This window comes from Falco rusticolus, chromosome 9 (assembly GCF_015220075.1).
Source record: "Falco rusticolus isolate bFalRus1 chromosome 9, bFalRus1.pri, whole genome shotgun sequence".
Taxonomy (NCBI): Eukaryota; Metazoa; Chordata; class Aves; order Falconiformes; family Falconidae; genus Falco; species Falco rusticolus.
The window spans coordinates 19,257,983-19,274,136 of NC_051195.1; the positions used below are offsets into that span (position 1 = coordinate 19,257,983).

The 16,154-nt window shown below is 56.7% G+C and overlaps 2 protein-coding genes across 3 annotated transcripts in view; one reads left to right on the forward strand and one right to left on the reverse strand.

Annotated features, from left to right (window-relative positions):
* The first annotated feature begins 777 nt into the window (after positions 1 to 777).
* Positions 778 to 8,673, forward strand: LOC119153200 (prosaposin-like). The gene is made up of 15 exons (XM_037399306.1): positions 778 to 925; positions 4,243 to 4,367; positions 4,646 to 4,720; positions 4,808 to 4,933; positions 5,136 to 5,330; positions 5,637 to 5,780; positions 5,948 to 6,004; positions 6,235 to 6,243; positions 6,357 to 6,464; positions 6,665 to 6,751; positions 6,845 to 7,028; positions 7,121 to 7,290; positions 7,371 to 7,451; positions 7,618 to 7,725; positions 7,831 to 8,673. Exons 1-15 carry the CDS (start codon positions 865 to 867, stop codon positions 7,864 to 7,866), a joined length of 1,566 nt encoding a protein of 521 aa, XP_037255203.1. The 5' UTR covers positions 778 to 864; the 3' UTR covers positions 7,867 to 8,673.
* A 240-nt stretch (positions 8,674 to 8,913) lies between these two features.
* The window catches only part of LOC119153663 (cadherin-23-like), a 42,314-nt gene continuing 35,073 nt past the window's right edge, over positions 8,914 to 16,154 (reverse strand). The window contains exons 28-42 of one of the 2 annotated variants that reach the window (XM_037400361.1): positions 15,446 to 15,640; positions 15,021 to 15,131; positions 14,708 to 14,837; positions 14,265 to 14,528; positions 13,974 to 14,135; positions 13,601 to 13,857; positions 13,227 to 13,324; positions 13,006 to 13,126; positions 12,747 to 12,826; positions 12,389 to 12,429; positions 12,028 to 12,088; positions 11,485 to 11,614; positions 11,281 to 11,403; positions 10,987 to 11,100; positions 8,914 to 10,050 (exon numbers count right to left, since the gene is read on the reverse strand). In XM_037400361.1, the coding sequence (XP_037256258.1) occupies positions 9,721 to 10,050; positions 10,987 to 11,100; positions 11,281 to 11,403; positions 11,485 to 11,614; positions 12,028 to 12,088; positions 12,389 to 12,429; positions 12,747 to 12,826; positions 13,006 to 13,126; positions 13,227 to 13,324; positions 13,601 to 13,857; positions 13,974 to 14,135; positions 14,265 to 14,528; positions 14,708 to 14,837; positions 15,021 to 15,131; positions 15,446 to 15,640 (2,217 nt within the window). In that variant the 3' untranslated portion in view covers positions 8,914 to 9,720. The remainder of the gene's footprint in view (positions 10,051 to 10,986; positions 11,101 to 11,280; positions 11,404 to 11,484; positions 11,615 to 12,027; positions 12,089 to 12,388; positions 12,430 to 12,746; positions 12,827 to 13,005; positions 13,127 to 13,226; positions 13,325 to 13,600; positions 13,858 to 13,973; positions 14,136 to 14,264; positions 14,529 to 14,707; positions 14,838 to 15,020; positions 15,132 to 15,445; positions 15,641 to 16,154) is intronic. The other variant, XM_037400360.1, reaches the window with a different exon arrangement.

A 16,154-nucleotide genomic window follows, 5' to 3' on the forward strand; every position in this document is an offset into this window, starting at 1 on the left:
GTATGCTAGTTGCCGAAGGATCTTGTTATCGTCCCCTTTTGCTGCAGAGCCAGGAAAAGTTATGTCCCAAAATGTCACTGGGAATTTGGGGCTGAATGGCAGGTTTCAGGGTCCTAGTGAGGTGCTGTTGGCTTACAACCTGCGTGTCCCATCAAGCCTTTGTTCTGTTGAGCGCAGTTACAGTTTAAAGAGGCTTGTCAGGGATTGCCACTGCTGCACTCTTCCCTGGATGAGTGCAATGCCTGACTGTGAGGCAATAGCCCTGTGTTGCAATTCCTGTCTTGCGCACGCTGGAGGGAGTTCTTGTTGAAGCTGCTTGATATCAGGCTTCAGTGCTGACTTGCATTTAATGTGGGTTTCCTTTCGTCTTCATTCCTTGCTTTATTTGCAATAAAATGGATGTCTTCGAAATGCTTTAAGCAGACTACTTGACAGCCTCCAAGTACACTGTTAATTCACTTGTCCTAAATTTACTGGTCTTTAATATCTGTGCTGCTGACTTTCTTGTTTTTGTAAGGAATGATACCCTCTTCAGTGAAGAGGACAGAAAATTGCCGTATTGCGTGGCACTTGGGACAGTTTTCCCCTGCTGTGCCCATCCTTTGCAGCCAGGAGTAGTGAGGTTAGTGCTGAGCAGCAGGTTCTGGGCTGCTTTTGACTTCCCGGGAATACCTGCCTGGCTCTGGTCCCTCCCTGCACTTGCAGGCTGGTGGTGATTTTATAATCACGGTGTAAGGAGAGGGGTGTGGTAATTGCCCTGTGTAGGTGTGGGTTCTCACTACTTCTCCCAACCCATCCAAGATTCCTCAGTCTGGGAGCAGCAGAGGAGAGGAACCAGCCACTGAGGACTATCTTGGGAACGGCATGGAGAGCAAATGGAGTGGCTGGGTGCTGATCCTTTCTGTGTGCCTGGGCTCCTACCAAGGTAAGGCCAGGCCTGGGGGTAGGACTCGAGGAGAGCCCAGAAAACCCCTCTGAACCCCAAAACTATTCCTGGCTATTTAAGTTACGTAGATGTGCCTCCTCATCCCTCTGTGGCGTTGGAGTTAGGCTGGAGGAGAGCTGGGGCAGGTAGCACCATTGGCTGCTTTACTTCTTGCCTACCTGGATGCAAGCGTTGCAACTTCTGTCCTTAAAGATGATCTCGGGGCAAAAAGCGGTTGGTTTGCTCCCTCGCTTCTCCGGCCAGCGGGGATTTGGAGGGAGCTGGTGTTTTGCTGGGTATGGAAGGAGGGAGGCCCGTTGATGGGGTGTCTCAACAGTGATGGGGGAGAGGGCTGTGTGTCTGTTGTCCCTGGTGTTGGGACCTGGCTGTGCAAATGCAGTCTGGGGGAAGTCATTGTCCTTGTGTGAGGGAGTGGCCGTGGTGCCACCTGAAGCTGTTGTTTTCATTAGGAGCCTTGTACAAGGTGCAGGAGGCAGGGAGCCTTCTCTGCTGTGGCTGGCAGAGTTCTGGGTAGGGTGATGGAGTGTAGTGCTGCAGCCCTGTGCGCTTTTGGAGACCTCTCGTCACCGGGCCTTTGGGTATCTGTGAGCACATCCTCCTGCAGATGAGCTTGTGCTGCCGTTCCCTGACCATCCCCCCGATAAAGAGTGAGAAAGTGATGCCTGGCCCATCCCTGGGAAACAAGATGGGAAGAATCTGTTTCTGACCCCTCATCCTTACTCAAGGGGAAATTGCTTATTCCAGGGGAAATTTCCCTGAGTAAGCTGTGGAGCCCTGCTGTCATAGGCCAAAAAAACACCCAAAAACTCTTAGAGGGAAGAATTCCTTTTACACCCTGATTACCTCAGGCTCAGCCCATTGGGCTTCTCCGATGTGACCTGTCCAGGTGCTGGCTTTGCAGTGGAGTTGTGACTGCGTATGTGTGGCCTGGCAGTGGAGGAGACATGTGGAGGTGTTCCAGCCAGCAACAGGCAGAGCAGGAAAGTTCACCCATGCTCGGCACGTCCGTCCTTTGGGCGATGCCTGCCCTGGAAGCTGATGGCGGCTCTTGCAGCAGTGGCTCATCTACACGGCATAGTGTGGCTGGGAGAGCTGTGGGACCAGGGGCTGCTGCAGGCCTTGAAGAAGGATTTTGATGCTGGGAAGAGCGTATTTACAACTTCTGCTGAAACAGGAGCATGCGCCAGGCTGGGAACTGGGACGCTGGGGCCCGTGCTGCCACCCCCAGGGTTTACGTCACAACCGGCTTGCCAGGCTCTGCCGGCTGGGCCAGCGTGCTCTGGTGCTCTGTGTAATGCTGGCGCAGCCCGGCTAGGTCCGGAGATCAGTGCTGGACTCTCCTGAACAAATCCCAGCTCAGCCTAGGGGCCTGGCAGCTGGGGATAGGGCAGCCCTGGCTGGCCTGGGACCACCGTGGTGGTTTTACCAAAATTGGCATTGCCTGACATCCTGCAGCCCATCGGCATGAGGTGGCTCTGGTACAGCGCTGAAATGTGGAGGAGAGCTCACAGGGCACGGGTTGCCTTGGTTGCTTGCCCTGTGGCCATGCTCTCTACCCAGGGAAGCTCCCCCTGCTCTCAGCATTTAGGTGGTATGGTTGGTATTAATCATGTTTCTGGCCCAGTACTTGTTGACTGAGTTGCAGCTTGAGCAGAGGGAGGAGTAAGCGCTGTGCTGAGAGCCACTGTGAGCCAGAAGGGTGCAGGTCCAGACCACTGGTGCCTTTTAGACCAGCCATACTATTGTTGGCAGCATTCTTACACCGCTGGTCTCATCTCCAGCATGGGGCTGTGCGAGATGCCTGTGTCTGTGAGTCAGGCAGGACCAGCTCAGGAACAAGCTGTGGGGTTGTTGCCTCCCTTATTTTTTTTTTGGTGCTGCCCCTTAATGCTTCTGCTGACTTGCCATTCCTGTTTGGCCTGATGCTAGCATCAGAGTAAAAAAAAACAAAACAAAAACCCAACACCTATCTCTCAGCTGATGTGGTCTGTGGCATTGTGCTGCTGGAGAGGTGTGTGGGAAGCTGTGCATGGAAAACCTGAGGGGACTCGCCCTGCCCTGGGGCTCACTCCTGCCCTGGTGCTGCCATCAGCCTGATGGGGCAATCGGGGCTGAAATGCCAACCAGCACCTGCCAAGCTGTGCCGATGCTGCTGGGAGCAGGCAGAGCTGGTGGGGGGTCAGGCTCTCTGTAGCCCCCACCCCCGGGGACTTCCTCGGGTGGCCATGGGCATCTCAAGCTGCTGCCCCAACACATCCCATGGATAAGCTGAAGGCGTTGCTGGAATCTGACATGCAGGAGAAGCAGCTTTTGGGGAGAGACCTGATAAGGGCAGGGTGGGTGGAAGGAGCAGGTTTTTGCCTTTGGCTTTATTCCTGCCGTGCAAAACCATATGGGCAGGACTGAGTGGTAAAAACTAGATACAAATGCTCTGGGAAGGTTGTGCTGTGCTTAGGCCAGCTGCAAGAACGTATGCAGCAGGGTTTGTCCGTCTGTCTATTCATGTCCTGCTCCCCATGCTTTCTGGAGCAGCTCCTGGCTGAAGCAGGGTGGTGAAGGGCTTGGGTTGTGCCAGCTCCTCGCCTCCTCCCCAGCCCCATCTTGGGTGGGTGCAGCCCCCAGTGGGAACAAACACTTGCCCCATTGCGAATGAATCCTGAGACACCAAGGTGGCAATTAAATTGCTGGTGTTGCACCATGCCACTGTGCTGCCCAGGCGGCCAGGACGGGCGATGCTACTGCTGCCGTGCCACGGATTTGCAGGCAGGAGAAAATGCCGTCGTTGGGAAGAAATGAAAAGAAAACAAACCAAAAAAACCCCCACAACTGGGGTTGCTCAATCATTGCCGGGAGACATGGTGTGGCTAGATGGTTGCTGCACAGGGCTGAGCACTGGCACCCTTGGTTTGCTCATTTTGCAAGATTTATTGCTGTTTTTATAAGCAGCCACCTCCCCAGCATGTTGAAAGGTGCTGTGAGGCTGAGGATGATCCCAAAATTTGCTCTGCTTTTGATGCTGGTGTGAAGTTGCTGTGGCATCCTGTTGGAAAAGTCCTCAGTACATGGTGACCCAGCAAAGATGGCCTTTGCTGGCCTTAAAAATTAATTTATAAAACCCAACAAACCCACAACCACTGCAAAAGCAGGGGACAAATCACAGTGGAAGGTTGTGGAGCATTGCCTCGGCTTGTGGGGCATAGTTAGGGTTGGGGTGCTGGTGGGGAGCTTGGTAGGGGGCACGAGATGGTCTCAGGGTGCCCTGGGGGCTGATGGTTTCCTCTTTCCCCCCCCTGCAGCTGGGGCCAGTCCCTTCCGAGAATGCAGCGAGCGGCCGGAGGACTGGTGTCGCGATGTGGCAACAGCAGCCAAGTGTGGGGCACTGGAGCTCTGCCGGATCACCGTCTGGGACCAGGCCCTGGGGGTAACCACACCAGGAGGGGGGATGCAGGGGGTTGGAAGGATATACTCATCCCGCCCCAAAACATGGGGCTGGGCAGAGAACCCCTGCCTGTCCACCTCGATGCTGGGCACCCAGAGGAGCATCTGCTGATGCTCTCAGGCAGCAATGTATCTGTAGAGTGAGTGGCAAAAGTGAATGGCTTCCTTGGGATGTTCCCGAGTAACCCTTGGTGGGGTGTTTTTGCAACTGGTAGGTCTGGGTGCCCTGGCAGCATCCCAGTGTGTCCCCTCTCTCAGCAGAAGGGGATCCCATGTCACTTGTGTCAGGTGGCAGTCTCCGTGGTGGGCAAGATCCTGCAGGACAACCGCACCGAGGTGGGTCACGGCTGGGAAGGGGGGTGCGTGGCTGGTGTGTCCCCCTCCCAAGGCCAGCCTGGCCCTGAGCTCTCCTCTTTCATCTAGGAAAAACTGCGGCTTTTCTTGGATAAAAGATGCCAGTACCTGCCCTTCCAGGACTGGTCTGTCAAGTGCAAGAGGATGGTGGACACTGGCATCCTCATCCTCGTCCAGCTGGGCAAGCAAGTGCTGGTAACCGGTGGAGAACACCCCTGGGTTTCAGTTTTTCCATGGTTTGGGGTCACTTGGGGACTTGCAGGGCAAAGGAGGCTCTTGGAGCCTGGGACGAAACCTCTGTGGGGACAAGACAGGGATGGAAATGACCTGGGGATGGCGGAGGAACAGGGTGACGGGGCTGATGTAGCTCCAAGCCCCCTCCCCTCTGCTCCCCCAGTCAGATCCGAAGGTGGTGTGTGGAACTATCAAGCTGTGCCAGCCCCGGGAGAGCCCCACAGGGGCCCTGAAGTTTCAGGAGCCACCGCCAGCCCCTGCAGGCCCTGCTCAGGACTTCGTCGACCTGGTCTCCCCCTTCATCGCCAATGTGCCCCTCCTGCTCCATCCCCAGGATCTGCCTCGTGGCACAGCCCAGGTACCATGGCACAGGCACAAGTGACATTGATGCTGGTCAAGGGCGAGAATTGCCTAAGCATCGCCTATTGAACAATAATAAAAAAATAATATTAAAATTACCACACAGCTGAAATAGCATCTGATTAGGGGTGCCACCAGTTTGGGGCCAGGATGATGCAGGGGAGGACCAGAGGGATGCTGACCAAAAAACTGCCCCAGATTGCAACTGGCATTTAAATCCCAGCTCTGCAAATGCAGGCGTTGGGGGCACTCAGGTTTTATTTCGGGGGAGTACTGATGTGTCACTACCCGTGTGCTCCCACAGGAGATGGAAGAGGTGTGCGGAGACTGCCTGCAGCTGGTGGCAGCCATGCAGCTGGAGCTGGGGACCCACACCGCATTCGTCCAGATGCTGGTGGCCCACGCTGAGCAGGCTTGCGAGGGCCTGTCACCCAAGCTGGCACAGTGGGTAAGGGTGCCAGCATCATGCTGGGCTCCCTCCTCCTCCTCTGCGATGTCACCGTGGCATGGGAGCATTTTTTGCAGCTGCCTGCTTTTGAGCAGTGCCTGGGGGTGTGTGGGCAGGGTGGTGGGGTGTCCGCCCTCGGGTGCTAACGCCACGTCTCCCCTGCACAGTGCAAGCATTACCTGGCTCAGTACACGGACACAGCTGCTCAACTGCTCCAGTACATGGTAAGCGGGTGTGCTGCTCCCTGGGGCTGCCGGGGGCAGGTGGGTGACAATGAGGGAGGCTAAGTGGCACAACCAAGGGGACCTCATCAGCAAATTGTTTTTAATTAAACCCACTGCTTTATATTTCTATGAACTTTTAAGTATTTTTTCCCCTCTCTCTCGCTTGGAACCACTGTAATTCTTTTTTATTTTCATTTTTTCTTGCGGTTTTCTGACTCCTCCACTGGCAGCAGGCTGAGGTAAGTGAGACCCATGCCACAATGGGTTGAAATCACCCACCACGGGAAAATGGGTGCAGGCTCACCCTCCCCGGGGGCAATGCCCACCCGATTTGGGATGTCTCTTTCCCCAGGACCCCACAGAGCTGTGTGGCCAGCTGGGACTCTGCTCCTCCACCTCGGCGCTGCCCCTCCACACACTGATCACAGAGAAGGTAGCACAGGTCCTGAGCTTGCTGGGGGTAAGTAAGGACCCGCCCTGACTCTGCTGTGCTCCCTAAAATCCAAACACTGGGAAGGGAGAGCCTTATTTTGCATTTTTTTTCCTCAAGGATCTCTGTTTTTCCAAGGTGGGATATGTGTTTTGTGGGGGTGATGGCTGGGTGGGATGGGGGCAGCTCTGCCGGTGCTTGGTGTGTGTCCCACTGTCTTGTTCTGACAGGATGAGGAGAAGACCACACCACTGTGTGAGATGTGCCAGTTTGCTGTGAAGGCAGCTGAGAGCCTCCTGGAGAACAACGTGACTGAGGTGAGCCCTGCTGCTGTGGTCCAGGGATGAGAAAGGGGGGCAAAGGGGACATCAAGGAGTGGGTATTTCCCTCTGCCTGCCTTCTCCTGGCAGGAGCAACTGGTGAATGACATCGAGAAGGTGTGCTACATGCTGCCCCACGGTGTCATCGGGCAGTGCAAGGACTTTGTTGACTCTTACGGCAAAGCTGTGGTCATCATGCTGCTGGAGGCCACTGACCCAGCAGCCGTCTGCACCATGCTGCGCTGCTGCCCCCGGAGCGTGGACGCCCACCAAGGTGAGCTGGGGGGACCCAGATGGCACCCAGATACCAGGTCCCCTGGTGAGTGGGGTTCTGGGGGGTGCTAATGGCCCCCCCATGTCCCGCAGGGGTTGCCACGCTAGAGCAGCTGGCAGTGGGCGCAGGCACCTTCTGCAATGTCTGCCAGATCGTCATCATGTACTTCGATAACGAGCTGCTGAAGAATGACACGCTGGCAGAGCTGGGTGACATGCTGGAGAAGGGCTGTGAGCTGCTGCCCACGCCGCTCACCGACAAGGTGAGCCGGGGAGGGGAGTGCTCAGCCGGGTGGGACCCTCGACACCCCTGGCTGGGCTCACCCCCCCCTCTCCTTCCCAGTGTGAAGCACTCGTGGTGCAGTACGAGCCAGCAGCCATGCGACTCCTCGTGCAGATGATGGACCCCACCTTCGTCTGCACCGTAAGTGTCCCATGCCGTGGGTGCTGCACCCGCTCCCTGGGGCAGCCCGTACTGAGATGGGCGTCTATTGGCTGAGCCTGGGGGAGCTGGGAGGGGGGCAGTGGTGTCAAAGGGTGCTCATAGGGGTTTTTTCTTCCCTCTCCCCCCCTTTTCCTTTACAATGCAGAAAATAAGAGCCTGTGACTCAACTGAGGAGGATCTCCTGGGCTCGGACCGCTGTGCCTGGGGCCCGCACTACTGGTGCAAGAATATGGCCACGGCAGTTGAGTGCCACGTAAGTGTTGGCAGCATCATCCCCTCCCCTGGGTCGGGGTCAGCAGCATGCCGGGGGGGGGGGGTCCCTGCCTACCACCACCATCCCTCCCCATCTCTCCTGCAGGCTGTCGAGCACTGCCAGCGTCACCTATGGAACTAGGAGCCACATCCCTGGCTGGCCGGGCTTGCTCTGCCATTTTGGTTCAGGATCCTAGACCCCCTCCCTTGGGATGTGCCTGTACCCATGGATGGTGACGGCAGGAGCCCACTGGCCTCGCTACCCCGGTGGGGGCCATGGGGTGCCCCAGCCACCTCTGCCACTTCCTTTTGCACCCCTGGGGCTTGGATTTCCAAATCGGGTTAAGGGACTCGTTAGTATTTCCAGGACTGGGGATTCAGCCTTGATGTTTCTCGGGGCGATTGCAAAATCCCCATCTCTATCCCTGTCCCCATCTCTATCCCCATCCCCATCCCATCCTGAACCGCTCCTAAGGCCCAGATCTGTCCCTATGACTGGGATGGTTTCTGCTTCCCACATGCCGACCCTCCATGCCTGGCTGCCAGCAGCCTTGCAGTGCAGGTCTCATCGGCTTTTGCCAAGTCCAGTGCTTTGCTGGTCCTTCTTCAAACAGGGGTGGCTTCCCCCACCCGTCACCAGTTAAAGGAACAAAGTGGATTAAATTTACCTGCAATGCCTGGTTTTCCACGATACTTGCAGTACAACAATTTTGTGTCCAGCTGATTGCTGGAGGTGGATCCCCTGAACACAACATGAGTGAGTTTGGTGGTGAAGTTTTCCTTTCACACACATCCCTGCCGGAGGGGGTCCTGTGTTGACCCAGCTGCAGTGGTGAGGGGCAGTGGGGTGCTGGCTTGTCCCTCCCTGCCAGAGGAGGGAGGACACCCACAGTACCCGGTCCTGAGCATGCACGGGAGCATCTCACTGCAAATAAACTCATCCTGTGAGCCCGGCTGGTTGTCTCCCTCCTCCTTCTCCTGGGGTGCCGGTGGCGCAGCAAGGAGGGGCACATCTGGGGAAGATTTAATGTTTCCCCCAAAATCTGGGGTGCATTAACACCCAGGGCAGCATCTCGTGAAGGTGATGGATTGAGGGGTGAAATCAGGGGGAAACGGGGGGTTTCTCTTCAAAAGGAGGTTTGGGTATGATGAATCTGGCACAGTGCAGCTGGGGAGGAAGGATGACAGACAGTTTACCCAAAACCATAGACAGTGTATTTCTGAGTCCCGTAACAGACCGTGCCCGAAACTCTCCACAAGGTTACGATTAGAAACAAACCCTCGAACGAACAAACCCAAAAGCAAGAGAGAAGGGGAAAGAAAAGGGCAAGAAAAAACACGCACAAGCACTCCACATCCAGAAGCCCCAGTTATTGTCAGTCTCTCTCTTTTTCAATGTCGCAACATGTTTTGGTAAAGCCAGCAAAATGGAGAAATGTCTTGGGGTTTTTTTTTGTTTGTTTTTTGTTTTTTGTTTTTTTTCTGGGGGGGCCTTCCTTGCTGGAAAGGTGACATTTATGCCAACCAGACACAGCCCCTCCCTATGCTGTCCCAGCCCTCCCTCTGCCCATGGTTGAGGTGTGATGGCTGCTTGTCTCCAGCCTGCACCTGGGGATGCTGCAGCGGCTTATCATCCTGCACCTTCACCCCTGTCCAGTCTGGACTCATTGGATTCATTTAGCTTTTCTTCTTTTTTTTTTTAAAAAAAAAAACTTTTTTTTTTTTAATAAGAAAAATAAAAAAAATTTAATGCTTTCATGGATAAATGACAGGTGAGTAAAAGCATACTGGTCCTGAGAGCCCTTTCCTGGGGCCAAGCTCTCCAAGGCTGCCAGAGCAAACTGCACTGGTTGGCCTGGACTCCTTCTGCAGGTGAAGGAGGGGGCCAAGCACTGGTCTTGGGGTGCCCACAGTGCCCGCCACGGCCCCCCTGGTCCGTGCTTCATCCCTGCTGGCCCCGGCTTGCCTAGAGGAGCACCACCAGCACCACCGCTCGTCATAACTCTGTGATCTCCAGAGGGCTCTCCATGATCACCTCCCGCATCTTGTGCAGGGGGGTGGACTTGGCTGACTCAGTGCGGGCGTTGTGGTCACTGTAGCCCCCACAGTCGGCGGTCAGAGTCTCCAGCGAGCGCCCCAGCACCTTCTGGTCATCCTCAGGCAGGCTGTTGAGGTCAGAGGCGAGCAGCGTGCCTGTGCTGCCATGCACCACATGGATGCCATCGGGACCTTTCAGCTCCACTGGTTGCTTGTGGCGGAAGCGAAGGCTGCCCTGGCTGGGGCTGCGCTCCTCCTCCTCCTCCTCCTCCAGCTCCTTCTGGATCAGCTGCAAAAGGTTCATGGAGCAGGGGAATCACAATAGCAGCCGGAGCAGATCCTGGCTTCCACGTCTCCAAACCTCCTGCAATGGCGGAGCCCAGCGGGAGGGATGGGACCCTTGTCTTCTGAAGCAGCCTCAGACCACGGTGATGAGGATCACCAGTGCAATGATGATCTCCAGCCAGAGCACTTGCTGGGTGGTCATCCCGGCTCAGGCATCAGCTGCCAGCTGGGTAGTGTGTCCCACAGCAGCCAAGGAGGAGTTTGGACTGGGTTTGGGATTTGGGGTTGTGTGAGGGTGGTGGGGCAGGAGGCAGACAAGGAAAGGAGTTGAGGGAAGGCTGGAGGGGGATAAGCGTGAGGAGGGATGGGGGGCAGAAGGGCTCAAAGGTGTCTCCCATCCCACTGCTCTCCTCTGCTCTGTTTGCCCCAAGTTTTGCACCCCCATGAAGAGAAGGAAGGCTGCAGGAGTTCCTTGTCCCCAACACCAGCCCTCCTGCACCAAAACCCTCTATTTCAGCCTTTTTGCCTCAGACCTGCTGAGTTGCTAAGCTTAGAGAAGCAGAGGGTAGGGAAGATGTCCCTGTGTGCATGCAGGGACCTGCAGCTTCTTGGCCAGCCTCGAGAGAGAGGGGGAGGTGATGGACAGAGCCCACCCTCCAAAGAGGGAGGTCCTCCCCCACCGTGGGAGAGACTGAAGGAGAAGTCTCTGATGCTCAGAGAAAACACAGGGGGTCACGAGAGCTGGGGTACTGCAGGGAACTGGCAGCCTCAGTGGAAAACCAGCGCCTGGCTCATTTTGGCCAAGCAGAGAATGAGGGAACCACCGAGTGATGGGGACTGCAGCCACGGGGAGCAACCGCGGCCTGTGGGGCCAGGAAGACACACTGCATCCCAGAGGGCACGGCAAGCATCTCCCCGCGCCCATGCACAGCCCATCTACCTCTGAGACCGAGGAGCGGTCCCCCTGACTGGTGGTGGCCTTATGCACCATCCGCTGGGCAAAGAGTTTTTTCAAGCGCATGTAATCATCCAGAACCACCTTCAAGAGAGAGCCCTGGGTGGAGGGGGAGAGACGATGGGTTACCCAAAGGAGATGGTTTGGTCACAGGGGGGATGGCCTCATCCCAGCACTTTTTTGAGCAACGTGACCCTCTGGTGCTGCAGCCGAGAACCTGGAAACTGTAGTGGTAGGAGAAGACCCCCTTGGTGGAGGGTGCCCACACTCAACACTCACCTTGATGGGTCCCTCCCGCATGATCTGCCCCAGCTTGGCAATGTTGTCATACTCCTGGATGGCGGCCCGCAGATAGCGGTCATCCTCAGGCTTGGCTGCGGAAGGCTCCCTGCCGAAGGTACCCTGCGGGAGGAGAGAGTGGCTGACAGGCGGTGCGGGTGGTGGGCGCAGGGAGGAGGGGTCCCGGTGGGGGCCATGTCTCACGTGGGTGCGGGCAGGGCTGTTCCAGAGGTCAGTGATCTCGCTCAGGTTCTCCGGCAGGTCGTCCTCGTGCTCCGCCTGCGCTGCCAGCTCCATGTTCCTGCAGAAGGGGTCCAGCCACACCGGGTTGGCCCTGCCCGGGGGAGAGGAGCAGCCTTCAGCACAAGCAAGAGGGGCAGCACCCCCAACCCCATCCAGAGCCAGGATGCTGAGGTTGCGCTGCCTCCTCCTGGCCTGTGCAGGATCCAGACGTGTGACACCTGCCCATCATCTCTGTTTACCCCAAGCCTGGCCAGTATTGGCAGAGACAAGAGTCACAGGAGAAAGCACAAAGTCTTTGAAAGCTCTCGAGGTAAGCACGTGTCCCAGGGCCAGAGTCATGCCCCAAATGGCATGGCTGGCTCCGTCCCTCTGCAGAGCAGAGAGGCATCATGCCTCCGCCTCCTGTGCATCCCTGGCTGCAAAACACAGGCATCCTCTCTCAGGGAGCAGCCTGTGATCCCGCAAGGTGGCAAACCGGCAAGGGGAAGGAAGAGGAGGACTCACCCATCAAAGGAGTACTTGTTGGTGTTTGGCATGTCCATGATGTCCATAAAGCCTCTGTTCCCTGCAAAAGGCAGGAGCAGGGGTTACAGCGTGGCATGTTGGTGGGCTGATCGTCAAACCACAGGATGGCACTTAGCTCTTGGGGAAATGCAGTGACCAAACAGGCACCGGTGGCATGAGAAACACACTGATAATGCGGAGCCTGGATGCTAAGAAAAGCCTCCCTGCATTGTGCCTTGCTGGGCAGGGTCACCTCTGATTTGCACCCCACTGAGATCTCCCGCATCTCCCTCTGTACCCCCTCCGTGCTCTTCATGCACCCTGCTGTCCATGCAGCTGGAAAACCCCAAACACTGCTCACCGGTGGAGCCAGCCACTATGGCTTTCAATTTCCTTTTGTGCCTGTGAAAGAAATACAGCATATCAGGGAAGAAAATCAAGATGCTCAAAAGGAGAGGGGGACACAGATTTGCAATAAACCTGTAAACAGCCCGTGTAGCAATAAGGATGGAAAACTTGCAGGGGAGGGGCACTATCAGTGTTAAAGCCACTGTATTTTGGGGGAAGAAGGGCAATTTCTGAACCCAAGCTGAGCCCTGCCACAGAAGGTGTTGGGAAGCTCCTTTGCCAGCCCCGCCAGGGCCGGGAGCAGCCACGCAGGTGCCCCCTGGCCCATCAGGAGATTGCGGCCAGTGGGGCAGAGCCCAGGCGTTACTTACACTGTCCGGTAGTACCAGTTCATCAGGATGAAGAGCATGGCAGCCAGGAAAAGCAGGACGGCCAGCACGATGATCACCATCTAGGAGAGACAGAAGGGTAGTGGCAACCTCTGGCATGAAGCCAGCATACAGTGGTGGGCACCTGCCTGAAATTATTTGGGTGAAATATCTCCCCAGTCCATGGAGGGCCATGGAGGATGGAAGGGACAGTGCCCCACCTGTGAGCAGCAGCCATCTCCAGCCCCAGCTGTGCTATTACCTGCAGAGCTGAGAGGTCATCTGGGGCCCGGGCAGTGATGGCAGGCTGCACATCCAGCACATTGTAGTTCCTGAAGAGGTTCCTCAGCTGCTCCTTGTTCTCATCTATCATCTGAATCACCCTGGGAAGAGAAGGGTTGCTTGGGCATCTTGCTGTTAATGAGGCTCCCCAAGGACTCAACGGGCTGGGTGATGGGCTGGGTGATGGGCCAGGTGACATACCGCTCCACATCCAGGATGCGGTTGGTCTCCCTGTTCACAACGTGGATCAGCAGCTCTGTCTGTGCGAAGTTCACCCGACCCTTCTTGTCCACATGGAACTGGGGAGAGACCGCAAGGTCTGCAGTGTGGGAGAGGTGTCTCCTCCCAGGACATCTCCCAAGCATGCCCTGACGTGCTCATGTGGCCAGAGACCCTCAAGCTTGGCATGGGGTTGGTCTGAACCCCTTCAATACACCCCAGCCTGGGGTGTTATTTGTCACCTTCAGAGCTCAGGGGTGTCTACAGTTTATACAGACAGGGCACCCTCAAAGGAGATCTCCCAACCAGCATGTGAAAGCTTACCTACCCCTCCAAGCAACCTCAGGGGTGGTTACCTGCACATCATCCGTGTTGACAATGGCGCCTGTGATGTTGGAGAGCAGGCTGATGAACTCCTCCTCAAACTGCCTGACTTTGTCGGGGATCTCATTGATGATGATTTTGACCCGCTGGTCATCACGTAGGATGTAAATCCCCACAATGGCTGTGTCATTGTGGCCCACCAGGTCAGAGGCCATGATGTCCACCACAAAGTAGCCAGGGTTGTAGGCCGTGAAGAGGTCAAAGGTCCGCAGGATCCCATCAAGGGTTCCTGGGGAAAGGATGGTCACAAGCCCAGGATTAGTGACCCTGACCACGGGGAAGTCTTTGCCCACAGGGATGTCTCTGGCCCTGATGCCATGCTCCTACAGCATGCAGGGTACACACCAATGCTGAAGATGTTGGCCACCTCCTCAGAGTCATTGGACTGATGCTTGATGTAGCGGATGCCCAAGATGTTGTACAGGACCAGGCTGTTATTGCCTATATCGGCATCCACTGCGACCACTCTGATCAGCTCCGATCCCACCTTGGCGTCAGTGGCTACCCCTTTGAGAGAGAGAGAGATGGGACAGGAACCTGGGGCTGGGCTGGCTCTCACTGCCCCTTCATCTGCTGGACTCTCCCCGGAGTATCTCTGGCTCCTGGTGCCCCCCCCCAGCCCCTGGCACCCCTTACCCGCTGTGTACTCCGACTTGGTGAACTGGGGGGACTGGTCATTGATGTCGTCCAGGAAGATCCGCACCTCCTGAAGGGTCAGGTCCCCACTGAGGTCCCAGGGCTGGGCTCTGCCCGCCTGCTGGTCCTGGGGAGGGGACCAGTTCCTCTGGCTGGATGCTTTGACGATGATGGAGTAGTATGGCTCCTTCTCCCGGTCCAGGTCTTGCAAGACCTGCAGCTTCCCCTCTCGGCTCAGCTGGAAGTTGCTCTCCTGGTTCCCAGCTGGGTGTAGAAAAGGATTGCCAGTTATTCCCCTCTAGGCTTGGCATTTCTGAAACGCCACCTTGACCGTTGGCCAGGCCAGAAAAGCAGTGAGGAGATGATGGGAGCGACAGAAACCCTTGGGAAGGGTTGTGCTGAGGAATGCAGAGCTGCCCGTCCCCTCCTGGCTCAGCACCCACCTGCTATGAAGTAGTAAACGATGGCGTTGGAGCCCTCATCCGCATCTACTGCCCCGGTGACGTTCCCCACCACGGTGCCTGGCTGTGAGTGCTCAGGGACGGAGAGTGCCTGGTACTGGGGACTGTCCCTCTGCCAGAGACCCCAGGAGAAGGGAGTGTTATGAGCACTGAGGTGGCTTTAAATAAAAGCAGACAGATCCCATTGTGCTCCCCACCATGGTGATGCCCAGCGATGCATGCTCCATCACACGTGCTTGCCGACATCGCCATCCCTGCATGCCCTGTGTCCCACCCCCTCCATCCCACGCCTTACGGGTGGCCTGAGGAAGATGGGCTCATTGTCATCAATATCATCGAGTGCGATCTGCAGGGGCTGCATGGTCTCGTAGGCTGGCTGGCCCTGGTCGCAGGCCACGATGATCAGCTGGGGAGAGAGGCAAAAGGCCGTCCTGGGCAAAACCACACGGGCCAGGGGACTGGAGGCACAGACAGACGGGACAGCTGGGTGGTGGAGGATTTTTGGGGGGTTTAACAGGGAACTGGGAGTTGGCCCACCAGGGGGCAACTCTCCGATGCCACTTCATAACCACCCAGTTCCTGCTAAGGGGTGACAAGTTCACGACTGTGGCAGCTGACTCCATCCCCACCACATCCCTTGCATCCTGCTAGCCCCACACCAGACCCACAGCCTCGAGGACCATCCTGGCCACCCCACGGGCACGCTGCCGCCTGGCTTACATTGTACACTGCCTGCTTCTCCCGGTCCAACCGCATGGCCGTCTGGATCAGCCCGCTGACTGAGTCGATGCTGAAATACTCCCAGTCTTTGTTCCCTGCCCCAGTTTTCAGCAGGCTGTAGAGCACCATTCCATTGAGGCCCTCGTCTTTGTCCGTGGCGTAGACCTCGTAGACATTGGATCGCAGGGGGATCTCCTGCTTGCACACACGTAGCCCTTCAGCCCCGGCACTGCACCTGAGCCCTCCACTCCCCCCTGCCCCTCCGACCCCTTTGTATTGGGGTCAACAGGCTCCCGCTCCCCAAAACCCAACTGGAGCCTGGCAACATGAAGCCATCATTCCCTTTGGGAGGGTGGCTGCTCCGTGCAGGTGCTGGGGACTGGCTGAGCCAAGCCTGGCTTCCCAGAAAGGAGAAACATCTTAAATGTCAGCATTTCAGTCCTTGTTTATAAATAGGTTCAGCAGACTGGCTGTTTAATTTGCGTGCTGCTGGTGTTTCTGTTCCCCAAAGCTTCCCCAGCACCCCCACTCACACGTATGGAGAGGGGCTGTTGTTGATCACCCAGCCTCATGACCCAAACCTTCTTACCACCCGTCAAATCAAGGTCTTGTTCCGTCCCCGGTAGAGTTGGAGATTGGATTTTGCCACCAGTAGGCAGGAGCGCTCCCAGACACAGACTCGGCACGCCACAAGCCCTGCTCCCTCCCA